The sequence below is a fragment of the Xyrauchen texanus genome, chromosome 27, assembly GCF_025860055.1.
Source record: "Xyrauchen texanus isolate HMW12.3.18 chromosome 27, RBS_HiC_50CHRs, whole genome shotgun sequence".
Classification (NCBI taxonomy): Eukaryota; Metazoa; Chordata; class Actinopteri; order Cypriniformes; family Catostomidae; genus Xyrauchen; species Xyrauchen texanus.
The window spans coordinates 28,564,935-28,588,903 of NC_068302.1; the positions used below are offsets into that span (position 1 = coordinate 28,564,935).

The 23,969-nt window shown below is 42.2% G+C and overlaps 1 protein-coding gene across 1 annotated transcript in view; it reads left to right on the top strand.

Annotated features, from left to right (window-relative positions):
- Positions 1 to 23,969, top strand: part of adamts10 (ADAM metallopeptidase with thrombospondin type 1 motif, 10) — a 102,491-nt gene that overhangs the window by 52,081 nt on the left and 26,441 nt on the right. Inside the window, exons 10-15 of the mRNA XM_052093665.1 lie at positions 367 to 513; positions 1,276 to 1,417; positions 6,136 to 6,243; positions 6,496 to 6,641; positions 8,167 to 8,230; positions 8,522 to 8,624. Coding sequence (XP_051949625.1) covers positions 367 to 513; positions 1,276 to 1,417; positions 6,136 to 6,243; positions 6,496 to 6,641; positions 8,167 to 8,230; positions 8,522 to 8,624 — 710 coding nt within the window. The remainder of the gene's footprint in view (positions 1 to 366; positions 514 to 1,275; positions 1,418 to 6,135; positions 6,244 to 6,495; positions 6,642 to 8,166; positions 8,231 to 8,521; positions 8,625 to 23,969) is intronic.

Here is a 23,969-nt window from a genome sequence, read left to right on the forward strand (position 1 = left end):
CATTGCACTGCTGCCACATGATTGGCTAATTAGATAATAAATAAGTAAATGTGTAGATGTATAGGTGTCCGAATAAAGTGCTAAGTGAGTATATAATAAGCCTAATTTACAAAGAAAGGAAGTTTGTTTGCTAAGAAAAGGATGATGATGACAGCACATTTATTGTCTGGTTAAAGTGGATTGCTGGTGGTTAGTGAATAAGATGCAGGTTTTTGCACTGAAAAACCATGTGCAAATGTGTCAACTGTTTAGTGAATTTGCCCCTTGAGTCTTAATCTGTAAGTGGGTTTCCATTTTTTAATGGTGCATAACTGAGCAATCTGGTCGACAATTCCATTTAATCATTCCTCTCTCTGTCTTTCTCAGGTTTGGGATGAATCATGATGGTGTTGGCAACACTTGCGGGGTGCGCAGTCAGGAGACCGCTAAACTCATGGCTGCCCACATCACTATGAAGACCAACCCCTTCGTCTGGTCGGCCTGCAGCCGCGATTACATCACCAGCTTCCTCGAGTGTGTTTTCTGCCTGGTTCTGAGATCTCTATTTTCCACTTAGACATACAGTTAAAGCAGCATTCATCTTAATATTTTGACAATAACCTTACTGAATTTCCGTATCATAAATTGACAAAGTATTGGATTGTAAAAATCAATGATGTGCATCTGTCTTTTCAAACTTCTCTCATGTTGTATAAAAGTCATCCTCCTACTTGGCTATTTGTTGTATTACATTATATAGATATTCTGCCAAGTGACACCTGTGGATACAGGTGCTGTGTGTAATTTCTGCACCACTAGCAGTAACAAACAGAATTGCAATCTGTTTTGTTTCAGCAGTTTGGCATATTGGCTCAACCAATGGCATGAGTTTGGTATTTCTATTTGGTCCTGGTTGAGGCACAGATATTGTATACTGCACTTTTAAATGGGTGCATTTTTTTAGACTGAACCTTCAACCTTTGTGTTAGCAGCCAACATTTTTAACAATTAGGGTCCGTTCACACCGAATGTGCTTTTGTGTCCGTCTGCAGTGTTTAATTGTTTTTCTATGTAAATGTGCCAGGCATCTTTGACCATTACCCCAAATTTAGCAGTTTTTTCAGCGTGTTGTGCACGAGCGCCATGTTTTGAAGGCACCGTGTCTGTTCCTTTTGTTGCGCTGTGTCTAGCTTTTCTTTTTTTTATACCCAAAAACGCATTTGGACTGAATGGGCCCTTAGGCTTGCATCACTCCTGATACACCTCTGCTCTGTTTTCTTTTTGATTGTTTACCAGCTCTGGCATGGGTTCCTGCCTGAACAATGTTCCCCCCAAGCAAGAGTTTGTTTACCCCACCACAGCCCCTGGCCAAGCCTATGACGCAGACGAACAGTGCCGCTTCCAGTATGGAGTGAAGTCTCGTCAGTGTAAATACGGGGTACTTGCATCGATCAAAAACAATTGTTTGTTTCATGTTTCATGGATTGTTAACCCAAGAATGAAGGTTTTGTCATCATCTGCTCAGCCTTTTGTTGTTTCAAAGCTGTATGATTTTCTTAGCCTTAGTCACCATTCACCAGTACAGAGCTGGAACTACATGAGGGTGAGTAAATTATAAACATAATTAAATTTTTGGTTGAACTATCCCAGCTAGACAAGCACTAAACCAGCACTGTCAAGCATAAACCAGCATGGAAATACATTTTCTATTTCCCTTTTTCATTTTTAACTAGTACCTACAAGCAAAAAAAAAAAAAAAAAAAAATAGAGAAATTTCTAGATCAAATAGTTTTCCTAAAAATGTATGTCCAGATATGTGGACAGATTGAGTAAATTGTGAAATGTTAAATAATACCAAGCTATAGAAAGTCAGATTTTTTTGAAATTGTTATTCATATTTTTGAGACTATAGAGACATTACATCAGAAATTAGCATAATTAATTCTTATTGATTCTTATCTTATGTCCAGCATCATCCAATCACTGCCAACCATGATACAATAAAATTATACATTATACATTCTGGATCTATGCACTGATTACTATTCTCCCATGTCTGCCAAACACATTGAGTGGAACAAACATCATCTGCAGTTAATCAAAAATGTACTTTTGGTCAGATTTTAGGAGTGAATGCACTTAGCTGCATAGAGATCTATAGGAACTTCCAGTGTGCTGTTTGTCTGCACTAGTCTCAGAACAGTTTGAAATGCAAATTATTTTCATCCTAACTCCATATAATATAAATATATATAAAATATTTTTCAGCTTTTGGATGAACTTATTCAATGTCAAAATGCACTGTGAATATAGGAATGCATTTACTAATGTTAATTAATAAAACCATATTGTACAGTGATAACAAAATAAAAATATAACACAATTTATGTTAAAATAAAGTGAAATGTCCCACAAATGTGTTTTTTCAAATTTGAAATATGTTTTTTCAACTTTTAAGGGGAAGAATGTCCCAAAATCCACGTATGTGGGTATCATGTTTATTGCAATGAAAAAAGACACTACTCTTTACACCCAAACAGGTTCAATGAAAAAACATAAAGAGGTTTCTTATCAGAGGCACTTTTGTTGGCTCTGCACCCGTAGAAGCGCTTCACGGAAATCAATGTCATGTTGTTGTGTCACATGACTCGGTGCGCCAGAAGTTTAACACTTAAATGATAGTCTAGAGTCATGTGAACAGTATTCAGTCAGTTTAAATGTATTCAAATTATGCATTGCGTATAGCAAAGCCAAAATACAATGTCGCAGGGTTGCAGAGAAAGTACCATGCAAATGTCCTTTATATGATGTTGTGTGCTTGATCTCTGATCTGCTGAAGCCAAAAGATTTTTGTTTAGGGTCATCTTTCAGTGAAATTCATTAATTAGATTTTTAGGTTCAATACCCTGTAAAGTTGTTAACATACACCGATCAGCCACAACATTAAAACCACCTGCCTAATATTGTGTAGGTCCCCCTCGTGCCACCAAAACAATGCCAACCCGCATCTCAGAATAGCATTCTGAGATTATTTTCTTTTCACCACAATTGTACAGAGTGGTTATCTGAGTTACCGTAGACTTTGTCAGTCTGAACCCGTCTGGCCATTCTTTGTAGACCTCTCTCATCAACAAGGCATTTCCGTCCACAGAACTGCCGCTCGCTGGATGTTTTAGTAAATTCTAGAGATTGTTGTGCGTGAAAATCCCAGGAGATCAGCTGTTACAGAAATACTCAAACCAGCCCATTTGGCACCAACAATCATGCCATATTCCAGATCACTGAGATCACTTTTTTCCCTCCCCTTTTCTCCCCAATTTGGAATCCCCAATTCCCAATGCGTTCTAAGTCCTCGTGGTGGTGTAGTGACTCAATCCGGTTCAGTTGCCTCCGCATCTGAGACGTCATTCTGTGCATCTTATCACATTTCTTGTTGAGCGCGTTGCCGTGGAGACATAGCGCGTGTGGCGGCTTCATGTTATTTTCTGCGGCATCCATGCACAACTCACCATGTGTCCCACCGAGTGCGAGAACCATATTATACCAACAACAAGGAGGATACCCCATGTGACTCTATTCAATTTGGTTGCTTGGAAGACTAGGCTGGAGTCACTCAGGCCCTTCCTGCCCCTTCTGCCTGCAAGTCATCCCAGTCTTCCTGGATCTAGGAGGGGACAAGGGGAGGGGAAACAACAATAATAACAAAAAAACAGTGATAATACCAACCAAATACACAATAATAATATTTAAAAGAGAGGGAAAGTCCAATGCAGAGTGGCAGCGGGGGAGAGAGAGGAGAGCGAAAGAGAGAAAAAAAATTATAATTTACTCATCTGTTCTCCGAAATGCTGTAGCCTGGTCCTCGGCCACCCTCTAGTGGATGACAGCCGTGCCTCCCCAGCGGATCAGGGTCTCCCTGCCTCTGGCTTCATGCTATTTTCCGTGGCTTCCATGCACAACTTACCACGTGTCCCACTGAGAGCGAGAACCACATTATAGCGACCACGAGGAGGTTACCCCATGTGTCCGTATGCCTGCAGGTCATCCCGGTCTTCCTGGATCTGAAAGGGGACAAGGGGAGAGAAACAACAATAATAACAAAAAAAAGGAGGAGACCCTTACCAGCAGCTAAAACGTGGTGGGGTCTCCCCGCTCCTGGCGGTCAGCCAGGTGGTCAGCCAGGAGCCCCTCCCCGCTTACAGTTCTCTGACCCCGGCGCATTTTAGCTGCTGGTAAGTGTCTCAGCTGCCCCTGGCAGTGGCCCTGACCGCTCCTGGCGGTCAGCTAGGAGCCCCTCCTCCCCTTGCGGTCGACGGTCGTTCCTCCACTCTCAGGCGGCCGGGCTCCTCCGTCCCCCGGCAGATGGCCGCGGCTGCTCCGTTTGGGTGGATGGTAGTGGTGAGGACTCGATTACGGCGCATCCCTTCTCCTTCCCAGGTTTTGGCACTAGTGTAACACAGTTCAATGGATAGGAGTAGGCAAGTTTCAGCTTAATGGTATAAATAATATTTTAATAATAATCTTAAGCAAAAAGACAAACACACACACAGGTGTCGGGCAGCTGCCCGTAACTCTCTCTCTGTCGCACTGCCATCTCCGGTCACCTTTATCCCTCTTGGTCATAATCAGCCTAATTTGGGGCCGGGTGTGCAGAATCATGGCCCAGCCCCACCCTCCGCCCTGCTACAGGGACCTATACAATATTAGGCAGGTGGTTTTAATGATGTAGCTGATCAGTGTATAACCAATTCTTTTTTATGTCAGTAAAATTGACAAGATATTCAGGTCTTTAGATGAGTATTTCATATTGACTCTTTAAACACTAAATTCTAAAGTATACTGTATATAACTGTACTACAGCAGGAAATCTGAAGTAGTGTCTTTGTTAAGAGGAAAACATTTTGGGCTGAGGTCCTATCCAGGTTGCTTTTATATCCTCATATTAAATCTCTCTTTAAATCTGCCCACCAGATTCTACCTTTCTCCAGCTGTAACATTCCATAATTTTGCTCCCCCCAGACTTTAGACCGCTGGCACTTTGCCACTTTTGTCCAAAATCACGAATTGGTCAAAAATGTTGCCTCGCTATGGTTTGTGGTTTCTTTGTCTGCCAGGTATAATTGACGCTTAACATCTCCACAGACTCACAGTAGAGCTCATTGCTGTGGCTTTACTGCTGTCAGACTGTAAAGAGTGTGCTGAATCGGCTCTTATTGAGTTGAGGTTTAGGTATTGTCATCTTTACATCTGGAGGAAGATAATACACTTTCGTATTAATCTCACTGTAACTACAGTATGTAGTTTAAGAAAGGTTACAGGTTAAGGCTGAAATGCATGTGTTCTTTACATTAGATTCACAGACAAATGTATGAGAACAACATGTGAACTATCTAATCTCTGTACAAAGTTATCATTGCACTTTAGACATTAGAAATTATACATTATACATGTTTAATTTATACTAACAAAAAAGATCCATGCTATTAACATGACGTTTTGATGTCATGGTACCATGGTAATGCCATGTGATTTGGTTTGTTTTGGACATGTACTTTGGAGTATTATATAAATACAATGGTACATAAATGTGGTAATCATTCAGTATCATGGTATTGTTATCTGATACCATGTTTTATTTTGTTTTTGTTTTTTGTTTTTATAGGGGGACCCTGTATATGGTTGACCAATCCATTTTCTGTTAAAATATTTACAGCAGATTCAGAAATGTCACATTATAGTTTGAAGACATTAATTGGTGCAGCCATGTTCTACTTCTACTTAAAAGGATAATTACCCAAAAATGAAAAATATCTCAACATTTACTCACCTTCATGCCATCACAGATGTGTATGACTTTCTTTTTTCTGCTGAACACAACTGAAGATTATTTAGAAGAATATTTCAGCTAAATGTAAATGAGAGATTTTTCATTTTTGGGAAAGTTATACACATCTGGGATGATATACGAGTAAATGATGTGAGAATGTTCATTTTTGGGTAAAATATCCCTTTAAATAAGTGTATAAGACTTGTTTTCAGTTCCATACAATTCTTCAGCTTCTTCTTTTAGAACTATATGTTTACTTAAAGTCTGTTTATCCCACATTCCCTGAAATTGATTTGTTGGGTGGCTTGTGTATTTGTTTTTGTGTTCAGGAAGTGTGCAGTGAGCTGTGGTGCATGAGTAAAGGGAACCGCTGCATCACCAGTAGTATCCCGGCAGCCGAGGGCACCATCTGTCAGACCAGCACCATTGAGAAAGGGGTAAGCACAGAGTGCTCTGGGAGAGGGCCAGGAATACCAGAACACAACCATATCAAGACTCAGGAAACAGAGCACTCCATCAGCCTGAAAGAAAAGTTTTATTTTTTTGTTTTTTGGCATGATAAGCACATAACATTTGACCTTGTCTGATAATTAAATGTTTGGCATGTGTATGGAGCTTCTCACAACATGCAAAATTGAGTAATGTTTTTTAAACTGCAATATTATATGTGGATTTATATTTTTCCTTAGTGGTGCTACAAAAGGGTGTGTGTGACATATGGAACTCGTCCGGAGGGTGTTGACGGTGGGTGGGGCCATTGGTCACCCTGGGAGGAGTGTAGTCGCTCCTGTGGGGGTGGAGTCTCATCCTCCATTCGTCACTGTGACAGCCCCAGGTGGGTCAAGTTCATGTGATTAATTTAATGTATCGGATTGGATGACAGATCATTATCAGACATATTTTGTGAATGGCTTTGTTCACAATGGAATACTAGCTAACAACTTAGTGAATACTGCAGAGCAGGGCTGGATTGGGAAGAGAAATCGGCCCGGTATTTTACATAGCAACTGGCCCAAAAGTTGTTTAGCGGGTGGTGGGGGGGTATCGCTGTCTGCATATCGTGACGCCATTTTGTGGTCCGTTATGCATAACGCGGCGGTTCATTTATGCTTATCGCAGCAATTTGGCCCGACCCACCTGACCCCCTCAGTTCTCCCGATGGCCAGTCCTCCCCTGATCGGCCCCAAAGTACGTCGGGGAAATGCCCGGTATGCCAGATTACCTGTCCAGCCCTGCTGCAGAGTAAACACTGTTCCTAAAATCCTAAGTTAACTTAAATATTAAATTAAACAGTGTGCATTATTCTATGATAAACATTTCAGTAAAACATTAGTGTACAGCATTGTTGGTACAACCTTAAGGTTGAATTTGAATGGCATCCAGTTATCATCTTGAAATAAAGACGATTATTTTATATTTGTCAAAAAGTTCTTAAAGGGATAGTTTGCCAAAAATGTAAAATTCTCTCATAATTTACTCACCCTCATGCCAACCCAGATATGTATGACTTTGTTTCTTCTGCAGAACACAATCAAAGATTTTGTTTTTTAGAAATCTCCACTTTCACTTTCACAATGTAGACTTAAATATGTATCTGTTTTTCATATTGCTTCTGAAGACATGGATTTAACCACTGGAGTTGTATGGATTACTTTTATGTGGCCTTTATGTGATTTTTGGAGCTTCAAAGGTCTGGTCATTATTCACATGCATTAAATGGACCTACGGAGCTGAGATATTCTTCTAAAAATCTTTGTGTTCTGCAGAAGAAAGAATGAGTAAATGAGAGATTTTTCATTTTTGGGTGAACTATCTATCCATTTAAATCCTGTCAGACCAATCAAATAATGAGTAAAAAAAGAGATGTTAAAAACTGCATCTGTAATTATGTCTGGTTTATTCATAACTGAACATGGAAGATCAAGTCAAGCACATTGCATTGTGGTATCTAGAATTCTGTGCAGTGTGCTCTGTTATATAGTGCACATTTTGGCAAAATGAGCATGAAAACGTGCATACTGTGCACAGTACACATACTATATACTGCAGGAATAATAAGAGTAGTATGTGAGTATCCCATTCCAAACATAGCCAATATCACAAACAGGTCTTCATTTGTTTCATCTCATTCTTCTGTGTTGATGTATTTGAGTGAATTGATGATTCATGATGTTTTAACTCTCAGCCCGTTGTACTCGATGAACCTAGTCTGACGACATGCCAGAGAAAATGGGAAAAACTAACAGATAGACAGGCAGACGTCTGGCTGAAGTGAACTTGAGCAGAAGTGATTGTGTAATTGAGATTTATATTGAAATTGCATTCAGATGTTTCTGATGCCTGTGCTTATGTGGATGCAGGCCAACGGTTGGAGGAAAATATTGTCTGGGAGAGAGAAAGCGTTTTAGATCCTGCAACATTGACGTGAGTTTGAATGCCACACATTTCTTACTGATTCCATTCCCGTATGTCTTAATCTTACAAATGAACATTGCTACTTGTAAAGAACTCACATGGTTTGAGGATAGATTCTGCTTCATAAGAATTTTAAAGTGTTTGCAAGACCGAAGCTGATGCTGAGTTTTGGAGTTCATTTAGTAAAATATGGAATGTCTCAAAAAAGTAAAGCAAGTGTCATGGCCTATAGTCTGGCATTTTTCTCCAAAATAATATTTGTCAGACAGATTGATTTTTGTGTGTTTGTGTGTGGGTTAGGAGTGCCCAGCCGGATCTCAAGATTTCCGGGAAATTCAGTGCTCAGATTTTGACAGTGTGCCTTTCCGGGGGAAATTCTACACCTGGAAGCCGTACAGGGGCGGTGAGTACAATGCCCTTCAGGTTGTATCACAACCTTCCTTGGCCTGTTTTCACTCTAATCTGCTCTAGTTGGAATAAATGCTAATTTTAACACAGCTTTCACTGGTACACATGAACAGTGCGTCTCAGCTGGTGGGATGTGACCCAAAATTACTAAATTAAAATAATACAATGCAACAATTATTGCAGGATAGCTCAATAAAAGTGCTTGTGAACTTTTAAAAAAAGGGAAGAAACCACTTCTGAAATCTTTTATTGTTGACAACATTACTATAAAATTAGGCCCAGTTCCATTTATTAAGATGGTTAAGATTAATTAAGATCAGACTTCTGCTATTGTTTATGCAGTTTCAAAATTGTCAGTTATCCTATTCAGTCTCTGTCAGTAATCATGCTTAAAGGGATAGTGCACCCAAAAATGTTGTTGTTCCAAACCCCAACTTTCTGCCCTACATGAAACACAAAAGGAGATGTTAGGCAGAATGTTAGCCTCAGTCACCATTCACTTTCATTGTATAAAAAATGCATTGATAGTGAATGGTGACTAAGGCTAATATGCTGCCTAACATCTCCTTTTGTGTTTCATGTAGGGCAGAAAGTTGGAGTTTGGAACAATGGGTGAATGGTGACCTTATATAATATTTTTTGTGATATAAAATGTTTTCTTTAAGCAGCTTATGTTAATATTAATAGCTTTCATTTTTTATTTTAAGGACATTTTGTTATTTTTATTCTATTAAATTTTGTACTGTGTTGGGTCACCTCTTAATGTCTACTGTGGTTCCTAAAACGTACCCAGTAGAGAGGCACTGCACTAAAACATCTTATTTCTGCATATTCACAAAGCTGCTGAAGATATATGTGCAGCATATTCTTTGTATAGTTAACAGGCAAACCTATACAGAAAAGAATTGGAGAGAGAGAAAGGGGGGGGGGCCTGGGTAGCTTAGCAAGTAAAGATGATGACTACCACACCTGGAGTCGCAAGTTCGAATCTAGGGCGTGCTGAGTGACTCCAGTCAAGGTTCCTAAGCAACCAATTGTCCCGGTTGCTAGGGTGTTTAGAGTCATGTTGGGTTAAGCTCCTCGTGGTCGCCATAATGTGGTTCTTGCTCTTGGTGGAGCGCGTGGTGAGTTGTGCGTGGATGCCATGGAGAATAGTGTGAAGCCTCCACATGTGCTAGGTTTCCGTGGTAATGCGTTCAACAAGCCACGTGATAAGATGCGCAGATTGAGTCTCAGATGCGAAGGCAACTGAGACTTGTCCTCCGCCACCCGGATTGAGAGTCACTATGCCAAAACAAGGATTTAGAGCACATTGGGAATTGGGCATTCCAAATGAAAAGGGGAGAGAGAAAAATAAAAAAAGAGAGAGAGAGAGAGAAAGGTTCTGTTTTCCTGTAGTTCAAGTTATGGGTCTGATAAATTGTTAACTTTGATTGCACTACAGCAGTGGTCACCAACCTTTTTGAGCCCAAGATCCCTGACCTCAGCCCTGATTAAAGGCAAGATCTACCTAATGATGTAAGAGAAAGAAAGCCAAAATACTTCCAACTTGAGGCCTTTTATTTAGGCAGACTGTAACTGGTGTATTAAACAGGTCGTAGCTATTGCTTTAAGAACTTTACATCACAACATCAATTTTAAGTTGCATTAAATTCATTTGAATACAAATAGGAAAGGAATGTGGCCTATTTTCTATTTACTGTATAGAATTATGTAGGTAGGGCCTTTGAAAAATTAGGTGATAAGAGGGAACTTTAAAATTAATTAATGCATTAGGTATCAAGAACTAATAATGAACAGCATTTATGAATTATGTAGATAAGGTTATTTTGTTCATAGTGGGCAAAAAATCAACACATTTTGTAATGAGCAGATCATATGTAGTGCCATTAATAACAGTTAATTGTGAAGCTTATGATATTGCTTCATGTATGTTTGTTATTTACTTTGTATCATTTAAGAAAGCAGATTAATGGCAATAACTTCCCCAGTAAATTAAACTAAATGCAGGTCTAGTCCATTTTATGCAGCATCACTTTCACAATACCAACAGGCAAAACGTTTGCAGTAATGTTCACTCAAGTCAGTGCGATGCCTGTGATTGAATACGGTCTGTGGATAGCACTGACGTGCGGTCTGGGTAGGCAAATTAGGCACTGCCTACTCTGCCAAAATTCAAAAATAAAATGTTTAATATATAATAAACTTGTATTTGTATTTTTACTTTTTATTCTTGTGATTTATATATGCAATATGTGTGTTATTCCAATTGTTTAGACGTTATGATGACAAATGTAGCAGTTACGCATAATCAACTAAAAACAAATGGTAGAATAAGCAGTGCTTTTACGGTCCATTCATTGCAGACGACAAGCGGAAAACCCATGTTGCGCATGCGCACTTCGATCCTGTATTCTTTAACATGTACAGCAAAAAGCACAAATCTGCTGTGCCTTTTGACGTAAATATGTTATGCCCGTAATCATCTCCGTTACGTATCAGACATGGACCAATTAAAATCGAGATATTCCTGGACATTTGCATAGCTAACGTCATTACACCACAGCTAGTGTACATGCCTAATCCCCGCCAAATTCAAAATCAAAATGACAGCACCGGCCGTAATCACGGAATTAAGAAATTTTTCCAAGCTCGATTTTAATTCCAAATATGAGTTAATTGCAAGAGAGAGGTCTACGCCAGCCTTGGATGGACTGGTACAGCAAAAGGGCCCAAAAAGTATCCGATCATTTCAAACTGATTGGTATGTAAGAAAAGATTGGCTATGTGGCTGTGCTAACAATCAGCGGCTGTACTGCTATCCCTGCCTGCTTTTTTTCAACCAGTCAGACTGTTTGGACTTCAGCGGGATATTGCCGATGATATGGTGTGTGTGTGTGTGTGTGTGTGTGTGTGTGAGAGAGTGTGTGTGTGAGAGAGAGAGAGTATGCGATAAACATCCTGATTTGTACATTTCTTGATATGCCGCGCTTGTGTGTAACGTTCACTGTTATTACGTATTATTAGCTTAAACAATAAATCAGGTAATCTGGCTTTCATAACTCAGTGCCTAGCCTCTTTTAAGACATCACCGCACGTCACTGGTGGATAGCTGTCCCTAAAGGTCGGATGGTTAGCATTGTGGTGCCGCTCCAGATTTCCTCTTTTAGCCAGTGCTTGTGTTTGCCGGCATAACATACATATACACTTGTCTTTAACTAACGTAAAAATGAACTGTTCTTCCCATTCTGGATGAAAATAATAGGTTTGCGGCTTCTTTCGCGGAGCCTCAGCCATATTAGCTGTCTGTAACTTACTTGGCTAAAACTCCCGCGCTCTGCAGCGTCTGCGCACATAAAGCCCGCCTACTTTGATTTGATTGGTCATCTCAAATATTCTGACATTGACGAGCAGTGGCAGACCAATGAGGCTCAGATGAACACACACACACAGCCTGTCCTCTGTTGACGTGCGCTCAGCTCTGCGCCGCTGTGGATTGAAGATGAAGAACGCGCTGAATCTGATTATAACGACACTGAAGCGAACACGAATTTGTGTAGCCTACACTTAATCACACATTTTTAGGGGGGCTAGGCAGAAGTTTAGGGGGGCTGAAGCTGCTTTAATATTATTTTCAGGATCTACAGGAAAATCTCAAAGATCGACATGTCGATCGCGATCGACGGGTTGGTGACCCCTGCACTACAGTATAAGCTACTTTGGATAAAAGCTATTGCACAATGAATGAATGTAACTGTAGGTACAGAGGACTCAAAAAATCTCTTGATCTTTCCGTTTCAGTTACCTACCTAGATCTTTCATGATTACAGTAATGTTTAAGTGACTTCGAAAAGTGCTGGATTGAGGACGTTTATGGCTGTTTAAGGCTTTTGGAGGTAGATTAGATATTTTAACTTGGCCACCATGATCCATAGAAGCCATGCACTGGCTTGAGTCCAGGATAGATGAGAGATTGCAGACGATGGTCTGGCATCCATATGCCGGGCTCTGGACTGCCAACTTGCAGAATCACCAGCTAGAGTTCCTGCTCTTGATGAGTGTGAAGCTGGCCGTCAAGGACTCTGCCCCTCCAATAAAATAATGGCTTTCAGAGAGAAGCCCACCGCAGGCTACAAGTGCTGCTTTAATCAAGTCAGCTGATTTTTCAATGGAAATCCTTTGCAGCTGTTAAAATATGTGCAAGACCTCTGTTGTACCCTGCCGTCAGGTCAGGTAGCATACATACCTTAGACCTGCAGTCTTTCTATGTCTTTTCACTCTGTCATCTCCTTGTGTCTTTCTTGCTTATTGTAAGTTAACTGTCTGTGTGGGCCAGAATTTCTTCACGAAATAATCATTTTCTTGATGTGATTCTTTCTTTCTTTCTTTCTTTCTTTCTTTCTTTCTTTCTTTCTTTCTTTCTTTCTTTCTTTCTTTCTTTCTTTCTTTCTTTCTTTCTTTCTTTCGAACAAACAAAATGGTATACCACTGATTACTGCATAGTAAGCAGTATATATTGTAGACTACTGTGGAGCAGAGGGGGGTGGGGCCGGGCTAGAATGTCGCACGCTTGGTCCCCAGTCGGCATGATGGGGCGCGCGAGGGATAAAGGTGGCCGGTGACGACGGTTCGAGAGAGAGAGAGAATTACAGGCATGTCCATCATGTGTGTTTATGTTTGTGCTTTTAGGGTGGCCGGTGGGTTTACCAGCTGACATTCGCGGCATGCCGCACACCACCTGCGGATGTCGCCTCCAATGCCCGGCCAATAAAAACGGGCTATCAGACGGAGTAGTGTCTTCCTTTCCGGGTTTTCGGCACCAATGTAAGGTGGTTAAGATGGGCAAGGAGGAGGCGAGAACCATATAAATAATAATTTAATTAAACTTAAACCAAAAGCACAAACATAAACACAGACATGACGGACATGCCCGTTATTCTCTCTCTCGAACCGTCATCACCGGCCGCCTTTATCCCCCGTGCGACATTCTAGCCCGACCACGCCCCCCTCCACTCCACAAATACCTACTATATTTTTAAACTATACTGTATATATATGCTATACTGTATAATATGCTATATTTAAATTTCCAATAAAAAAAAAAATTACAATGCAGTATGCGTTGTAAAATGTTTCAAACAGCATTATATTACATTGTCACATGACCTCTATATGTTGCATGTTTTCAATTTCAGCATGCAGAAGAAAGTGCCTTACAGTTATTTTTTCTGATGTAAATATGGTTATTTAGAGTTTTTAAAGGAATATTCTGGGTTCAATACATCAATAAATAAATCTGGGTCACAATGAAGCACCTATAATGGAAGTGAATGGGGCCAATTTGTAAACGTTAAAATACCCACTGTTTCAAAAGTATAGCACAACACATGGCTAATACATAATTTTAGTGTGATAAAATCACTTACAACTTTTAGTTAACAAAGTTTTATCTGAAGAATTCATGAATGTGCTTTTATAAAATTATAAGCTTCATATTTCTGCATTTAAACCCTTAAAAACTGGCACTATTCACTTCCAATGTGAGTGCCTCACTGTAACTTTTTTTAATAAAAAATTATATTATGTTGTAATCAACATTATAATAATATAATAATAAACTTTATTTTATCAAGCGCCTTTAAAAGCAGCTTCTCAAAGCGCTATACACAAAATAAGCAGCAAAATAAAAATAAAAGTAGACATCAGCAAATGCTAGTTTAAAAAAGTATGTTGTTGAGCTTTAAAAATGTTATAAGTCTGAGCTTCCCTAAGTTCTAGAGGAAGAGAGTTCCAAATAGATTTTAAGCGGGTTTGTGGAACAGTCAACAAATTATATTGTGAGGATTGCAGTCTGTGATTTGGTGTGTATGGGATTAACAATGCAGATAAATAATGAGGAGCCAAGCCATGTAATGCTTTGTATGTCAGCATCATAATTTTAAATCGACACGGAAACTGACTGGGAGCCAGTTTAAGGACTCCAATACAGGATTAATATGATTGCATGTCCTGGTCCCAGTCAGAATCCTGGTGGCAAAGTTTTGTACATATTGGATCTTATTGAGTGTGGATTTAGAAACTCTGGTTAAAATGGCATGGCAGTAATCTATCCGAGAGACAACAAATTAATTTATCAGCTTTTTAGCTACAGAGAAATTTAGGACTGGGGCGAAATCTTGCTATATTTCTGAGGAGAAAAACGTCTAGGTTACGTATGTAACCTCCGTTCCCCGATGGAGGGAACGAGACGTTGTGTCGGAGAAGCGACACTAGGGGTCTCTCTTGAGCGCCGATATATACCTCTGTTCTATGAAAAAAGGCCTTTTTGCATATTTTGCATATCCCGCCCCGGACATACGGGCATTGAAGCGGGGCGAATACGGAAGTTCATTCAGGATTTTTCTGAGGAGCCAGAAATGTGGCTCGGCTCAGCGACGTGGCGAGGAAGACACAACGTCTCGTTCCCTCCATCGGGGAACGGAGGTTACATACGTAACCTAGACGTTCCCCTTCTGTCGCTCTCTCCACGTTGTGTCGGAGAAGCGACACTAGGGGTCCCACTTCAATCATGCCATGCGCTGAGCCGTGTACATGAACTGCTGATACAGGAGCGGGCAGGTATTCTTACGTGCAAAGGCGACCAGCTGTATCAGGCTGCACGTACCCTTCCCCAATGCCCCATTAAAGTCATCAGAATCCTTCTGGTTACCCTAGTGAGGGGAACAAGGTGATGCTTGCCAACCTGGGAACGGGCCAAGCCTGGCTGGGCCTCTTTTCTCTCTGTTTCTCGCATAGAGCTACTACAGCCGGGGCCCTTACATGCATTAAGGGAAGGGAGTCTTACCCCGTTTCCTATTCTTTCAAGGGGAGAAGACCCTGCTGAGACTACACCTACCCTGCAGGGGAGGCAAAGAGTGGCGAATACATCACATGGCCACTTGGGTCCTATGTGGAAAAGTTGGCGCGGTGGTAGATCCAGCCTCGTAGAGGGGGGAAGCTACAGCACGGCGGCCGAGGCAGCTGGAACTGCCTAAGGGAGACACGGGAGTCCGCTCGTGAGGGGACAGTACCGCGGAATTACACACAGGGGGAGTCCGAACAGGAGGCCTTAACCTGTGGAGCACCTATTCCAGTACAGGGTAGATTGAGTACCCGTAGTGGCTTGGGTCGGCGAGTTCCTCCACTGAACTGCAGACCCAAGGAATCAACCAGGGACCCGAAAGATGGGGTCTCCTGGGAACAAAGGCACACTATTTTACCTCGGCTGAGGGAAAAGGCGCTAGGCACAAGCGATTCACCTGGCCAGATCGTCAGCTTGTTACCGAATTCTACGGGCTCGGACCTGAGAGAACACAGGACGATACTGACTCAATTCGGAGATTGTAGAATCTTGCGAAAGTGTTAGGTGTTGCCCACCCTGCTGCTCTGCAAACAGCCTCTGTTTGGAGACAGCGTTCCCTTTCTGCTGTCCCCTGAAACAGACAAAGAGCTACTCAGAACGTCTAGAGCTCTGCGTGCGGTCCAGATAGATACGCAAAGCACATACTGGACACATCAACGAAAGGGCTGGGTCTGCCTCCTCCCGGGGCAGCGCTTGCAGGTTCACTACCTGATCTCTGAAGGGTGTGGTAGGATCCTTGGGCACATAGCCCTGTCGCGGTCTTAGGATCATGTATGTGTCTGCCGGACCGAACTCCAGGCAAGTGTCGCTGACAGAGAATGCTTGCAGGTCCCCGACCCTCTTGATGGAGGCGAGCGCGATCAGCAGGGCCGTCTTGAGAGAAAGGGCCCTGAGTCCAGCTGAATCTAGCGGCTCAAAGGGGGGGGTCTCTGGAGGCCTGTGAGGACGAACAAGAGATCCCAGGAGGGGAACAGGCTTGGCCGGGAGGGAGTTAGCCTCCGGGCGCCTTTTAGGAACCTGATCATTAAGTCGTGCTTACCTAGAGACTTGCCGTCTATCGTGTCATGGTGAGCCGCGATAGCGGCGACATACACCTTGAGGGTGGAGGGGACAGCCTCCTCTCCAGCCTCTCCTGTAGAAACACGAGCACTGACCTAACCACGCACCTCTGTGGTCTTCAGCCCGGGAAGAACACCAATTTGCAAATAGGCGCCACTTTAGGGCGTAAAGATGCCTGGTAGAGGGGGCTCTGGCTTGGTTGATAGTATCTACGATTGTCGATGGTAGACCGACTAGATCTTCCGCATCCCATCCAAGGGCCAGACGTGGAGGTTCCAGAGACCTGGGTGCGGGTGCCAGAGCGTGCCCCGTCCCTGAGAAAGAAGGTCCTTCCTCAGGGGAATTCACCAGGGAGGGGCTGTCGCGAGAAGCATGAGGTCCGAGAACCAAGTCCGGGTGGGCCAATAGGGGGCCACCAAGATGACTTGCTCCTCGTCCTCCCTGACCTTGCACAGCACCTGTGCAAGAAGGCTCACTGGGGGAAATGCGTACTTGCGCAGACCCGCGGGCCAGCTGTGTGCCAAAGCGTCTGCCCCGAGGGGAGCCTCTGTCCGGGCATACCAGAGCGGGCAGTGGGAGGTTTCTTGGGAGGCAAACAGGTCTACCTGGGCCTTGCCGAACCGGTCCCAGATCAGCTGGACCGACTGTGGGTGGAGCTTCCACTCCCCGCTGGGCAAGCATTGTCGTGACAGCGCGTCCGCTATCACATTGAGGTTGCCAGGGATGTGAGTGGTGCGCAGTGACTGGAGTCGCTGCTGGCTCCAAAGGAGGAGACGACAGGCGAGCTGTGACATGTGGAGGGAGCGTACTCCGCCTTGGAGATTTATGTAGGCTACCACTGTGGTGCTGTCTGACCTGACTAGGACATGTTTGTCTCGAATTAACAGGAGAAACTTCCTCAGGGTAAAGAAAACAGCCAGCAGCTCTAGGCAGTTGATGTGCCAACGCAGTGGGGCCCGGTTCCAACGGCCTGAGGCAGCGTGCCCGTTGCACACGGCGCCCCAACCCAGTTTGGAGGCGTCGGTTGTGACCATGACATGTCGGGACACCTGCTGCAAGGGTACTCCTGCCCGTAGAAAGCAGAGGTCTGTCAAGGGTTTGAAGGTTTGGCGGCAGGCAGTGGTGACATTCACGGGACTTGAGTCGGGACTTGAGTCTGGAGCCAGTGCTGAAGTGGTCTCATATGCATCAACCCTAGCGGCGTGGTCACCGCGGAGGATGCCATATGCCCCAGGAGCTTTTGGAAACATTTTAAAGGAACCATGGTGCCTGGCTTGAAGGAAGCGAGGCAATTCAGCACCGACTGTGCACGCTCGTTGGAGAGACGTGCTGACATTGAGACTGAGTTCAACTCCATGCCGAGAAAAGAGATGCTCTGAACCGGGGCGAGCTTGCTCTTTTCCCAGTTGACCTGAAGCCCCAAACGGCTGAGGTGCCTGAGCACCTGGTCTCTGTGCGCGCATAGTAACTCTTGCGAGGGGGCCAGGATGAGCCAATCGTTGAGGTAATTGAGCCCTTGCCCCACGAAAGTCGGGGCAAGGGCTGCCTCTGCGACTTTCGTGAAGACGCGAGGGGACAGAGACAGGCCGAAGGGGAGGACTTTGTACTGATATGCCTGACCGTCGAATGCGAACTGTAGAAAGGGTCGGTGTCGTGGCAGGATCGAGACATGAAAGTACGCAAGTGTCAGATCTGTAACCACCCATAGAAATAAACTGGAAACGGTCAGTAAAATAGGATTTAAACCAGTTTAAAACTTTCCCCGACACACCAAAAACTCTTTCAAGGTGGGTAAGTAAAAGACCATGATCAACAGTATCGAAGCGGCTCTAAGATCAAGAAGGATGAGAATGGAAGTTGCTCCAGAATCAGAAGCCAACAACAAGTCATTGGTAACTTTGACCAAAGCTGTTTCAGTACTGTGAAATTTACGAAAGCCTGACTGAAGTGGTGAAAAAAGGTTATTAATTGTAAGATGTTACACAATTGAGAGGCAACAACACGCTCTAGTATTTTTGCCAAAGATGGAAGATTTGAGATGGGATGAAAATTGTTAAAATCATCCAGGGCTGCATTTTTTTTGGCACAGGTGTTACAGCAGCAATCTTTAATGCTGCTGGAATGACCCCAGTCTCCAATTAATAATTTATTATTTCACAAATGCTGTCGATTGAGCTTAACTTGTATTGTACCCAAATCTAATTTTGTACTTTTAGCAGTCAAGTAATGATTTATTATGTAATGAGTTCAGAAAGAGTTTAAAAGTCACTTTGATATAACTTACACTGTGGGATATAGTGTTCCTTGCAGTGAGCTGTGGTTGTATTTGGCAAATTAAGTAGGTAATTTCAGGTGTACAGAAAATGTGCATATTGTGTTAAATACAAATACTGCCCAGTGCAAATATAGTATGAGTGGTATGGTAGCATGGCCATTCTCGACATATACGTCCTTTCTTTCACTCTCTCTCTTTGACTAACGTTTACTCCCCTTCTGCAAGATTTGAGGACAATTACTTAAAAGCCAAACTACATCTCTACAGACACTGCTTACCACTATTCTTTAGACTGCTGAAAAATCCTGATACTCAGAGCCTTCTACTGTATACGCCATACACTTCAGTGTAGCCCTAGCCACCTTTTGAAAAATATACTTTTGGCCTGCCAGAGCAAAGCCTCATGGGATCTGTAGTTTCCATTGTATGACCGATTCAGTATGTTTTCAAAAGCACTCAGGACCTTATCAAATGAGTCCACCACTAACAGAAAATTGGAAACAAAAGAACCAGCAGCTTTTCACCAGCAGCTCATAAACTGCCCTTCTTGGCTTTATGAAATGTATGGTGGAAGAGTTATTATATAATGGGATAGTTCATCCAAATAATTTAAATTCTGTCATCATTTACTCACCATCATGTTGTTCCAAACCTGTAAAACTTTCTCTCTTACAAAAGATGTTAGGCAGAATGACAGCCTCAGTCAGCATTCATTTCCATTAAAAATAAAAGTAAAATCATACAATTAAAGTGAATGGTGACAGAGGCAAACAGAAGAAAGAAAGTTATACAGGTTTGGAGCAACATGATTGTTAGTATGCAATGTCATAATTTTCATTTCTGTGTGAACTATCCCTTCAACACGGTAAGTGTGATACCAATGATGTGGCATGTGGGTCTTAGGGAACCAAAGTGAGATTTCAGCACCACCTCTGCCAGGTACAGTCAAAGGGAATGGGTTCAGACCCACCAGCCTTTCAAGGGAAATGTAAAGGAGGCCCACAGAAGGGCCCTACTGTGGGGGGCCAGAGGCAAAATCACTCACCGGTACCAGTGTTTGAGTTGGATTGACTTAATAGCAGGCTAGATCCTGTTATTTGAATGGTTTGTAGTGTGTGAATTGTAGATATGTAGATGAGGGTTCAGAGGTCACAGTCTAGACTATAAGATGGCTGGTGAATTGCAGCCACATGCAGACTAAGGTCAGATGCATACTCATTGTAACCGTATGACCCTGTCGTACATACATAACATGCATTCTTGTGTTATTGTGGTAGTAACAAATCTCAGTATTCAAACAGGCAATAGAGTTACGTTCAAATGTCTGTGCCATTAAATTGAATGTGTTGTTCAGGTTGCTAGGTATAAACATGTCGAGAGTTTAACTAACTTTAAAGCTGAAGTCCGTAATCTCTTCAAATTGTTGTGTGACAGGGTGGAGGGCGGGGCCGGGTCGTGATTATACACACTTATCAGACTAATTAAGCCTCCGAGAGGGATAAAGGCCGACTGTGGAAGATGGTGCGACGAGAGAGAGATAATTTACGGTCAGCTGACTGTCATGTGGGTGTTTGTGTCTTTTGATTCAGTTCTTTATTAAACTATTATTTATGTTGTCATAAATAATGACAAGTAATGATAAGTAAACGATCTCTCTCTTGTCGCACCACCTTCCGCAGTCGGCCTTTATCCCTCTCAGAGGCTTAATTAACCTGATCACGGGACCAGTGTGTATAATCACGCCCCAGCCCCGCCCTCCGCCCTGTCACCTGTTGATACACCATAACAGTATTTGACCTGAAAGAGAAAACTGACCATAGAAGAAAAACCTTTACACAAATGCATGCTATAGTGCCCCTTGTGGCAATTGTTTAACTGCAACGTACTTGCGTTGTGTTACGAATTGCTTTCTGACACATTCCGAAATGCAGAGATGCTGAAAAGGAGCTTTTGTAGCTAGAAGTGTTTGCGTTCCTAAGCTGCTATATGATTGGCTCTGACAGAGTGTTCAACAATGGCATAAAGAACAGCTGTAAGTTTAAACATGTGTCTTTCTATTCTGATTTCTTCTATCTCATCTCCCTCCTTTCATCCCCAGCACGTGAGTTGCATGATTTCTTTGTCTCTTGGGGAATTTGCTGAGAAAGGCTGTTTTCCCTCTGGCGTGCTTTATTTTATGTTTCTCAAATTTGTAGGGCTGTTACTGGGTGGGGGGTTTGTAGTGGGAATTTGGACTTTAATCCAACTTAGCCGCTTAGTATCTATAAGCAAACCATCTAAAATGTGACCCCCTCCTTCTGCTACCCGAGGATGTAACAATGGAAGAAAAAACTGCCTTAAACCCCACAAGCTCATTAAAATACCACATGCAGCCATGAGTCTCTACAGAGTGTTGGCAGCTGTCCTATAGAGTTATTATAGGTATAAAGCTCCATTCTCATGTCAATAATGTTGGAGGCACATTAATTCAGCTGGCAAATTTGCCAGCACTTTGTTTTCACATTTGTTTTGTCATTGTGTAAAGTTAACAATATATTACATGTGGAGGCTAGGATCCGACATGTGAATGGTGAGCTCTGCGGACTTTGCTAGTTTTAATAACTTTTATGACATAAACCGGTGAGATTTGATACACTGTGTTCCATAACTGTTCTAGGAGGGCAGTTCGATTCAAACGTGATCGATTCAAGGAATTCAAGAAACTTTTACATTAATGGAAGGCTGCTTTTGCACTGATATTCCCGGCCAAATTGAGAATAGATGTTAAGGATGGCCGTAAAACATTCACATGCCCACAGTAAGCGATGTCCTTCATAAATTTAATGGAGTAAGTAATCTTGTGGTACTCACATTGCAGCCAAGTAGACCGACTCACTGAACATTCTCTTGACTGTTTGAAGATTCTGCACGCTCTTTTTGTGCTGGTTCCACCTAGCGGCTAGAGTTTATTTTGTAGAGCAACACACCTTTGGGACGGTTTTGTGAATTAATCTACATGCTATTTGAGCTAATTGGCTGGAGTTTATTTTGTGGAGTATTTCTGGCAAAGTCATTGGAGTGAGTAAGTAATTTGCTTGCACTCATGTTGCAGCTGAGCGGACTGGCTTATTGAAAATTTGTTTGACTGTTTGAAGAATCTGAATAAAAAGAAGGAAGGTTATTTCTCTTCTTAAGTGTAAGAAATAGGATATAGTGTTTCTTCCAGATGCGCACCATTCTCTGCGGGAAGCTGAACATTTTGGAAAGATATGGGCTGGGCATTTTTTATAGTGCTGGCTGGAGGAAGAGCAGGGGGGGTCATTACACTGATAATTAAACATCTACAATTCAAATGTCTCAAACAATGTAAAGATAAATTAGGAAGAGTCATTATTGTTTTAGCTGAAATTCAGGGGCGAAGTCTTATTTTGGTTAATTTCTATGTTCCTAACATTGATGATCAGGGCTTTTTTATAGATCTTGAAGGGATGTTGCAAGCCACTGGCACCCCTCATGTTATAATATTGGGAGGAGACTTTAATCTTTTGATGGACTCAGTCCTTGATCATAGTGAAGCAAAAGTGTGCAAGCCCCTAGAGCAACATTTACACTTCACAGCATGTGTAATAATCTTGGTCTTACAAATATTTGGAGACTTTTGAACACATCTGGTAGAACACACTATACATTTGTTTTTTATGAGTCCATAAGATTTACTCTAGAATAGATTTTTTGATTGCTCAATTGGAAACATTTTAGTCTCAGATTACCCCCTGTTGTGTTTAGAGGTGTTGCCACATATGAAGAAAAGTAAATCATATGGTTGGCACTTTAATGTATCCCTCTTGCAAAATCCTGAATTCCAAAAAATGCTAAAGGCTGAAATCAGTGTCTATATGGAGACCAATTGGTCCTCAGTATCCTCCGTGGGCATGGCTAGGGAGGCACTTAAGGTGGTTCTTAGGGGCCGTATTATACAGGATGCCTCATTCACCAAAAAATCCAAAGCACAAGAACTCATGGAATTGGAAGGGAATATTTAGTGCCGAAGCAGAGCTGAAGGGGCAAATGTCATCTAATGGCCTCAGAGAATTGACCCGATTGAAATACAGATATAAAACTATTTTGTCGTGGAAGGTGGAGTTTTGACTGTTCAGGGCAAGACAGTCATACTTTGAGTCAGGGGACAAAGCAGGGAAGCTTCTGGCTAGATATAAAACAGGTATTTTACAATTCCCTCAGTGAAATCTGCTAGTGATGAAATATTTACCTCGGCCACTAATAATGCTTTTAAAGAATTCTATCGTTATCTTTATAGTTCCTGGTCTTTGTCTACTGATGAAGATATTAGAGACTTTGTGGAACTATTAGAACTTCCTAAACTGTCAGCTGAGCGAAAAATTCTCTTGATTCTGAGATAACCTTGGAGGAGCTGAATGATGTAATTAAGTCCTTACCTACAGGCAAGGCTTCGAGGCCAGATGGCTTTGCCGCTGAGTTTTTTAGATCTTATGCTACAGAATTGGCTCCACTTTTGCTAGAAGTTTATACGGAATCATAATAAATGGAAAGCTTCCACCAACCATGACACAAGCCTGGATCAATTTGATTCTTAAAAAGGACAAAGATCCAAGCAAGTGTAAGAGTTTCCGTCCAATTTCCCTAATTCAACTAGACATCAAAATATTGTCAAAAATCCTGGCTAACCGATTAAGTAAATTTATGATACCTCTTATAGGCCGTAGCTCTTCTGATTACATTATGTGTTCAATCAGTATCATGTGGTCAGTGGTGAATTATCAGACTCCGGTCGCTGCCATCTCACTTGACGCTGAAAAGGCGTTTGATATTGTAGAATGGTATTTTCTTTTTAAGATTTTGGAAATGTACAGGTTTGGGAATACTTTTATTGGATGGGTTAAGTTACTTTATAGACACCCGGTAGCGGCAGTACAAACAAATGGATTAATTTCAGATTATTTTACTCTGGATAGGGGCACCCGTCACGGTTGCCCTCTTTCCCCATTATTGTTCTGTCTTGCCCTGGAACCATTAGCAGCTGCGATAAGTAAGGATGATGATTTTGCAGGTGTGATGGCGGGAGGGGTGGCGCATAACTTTTGATT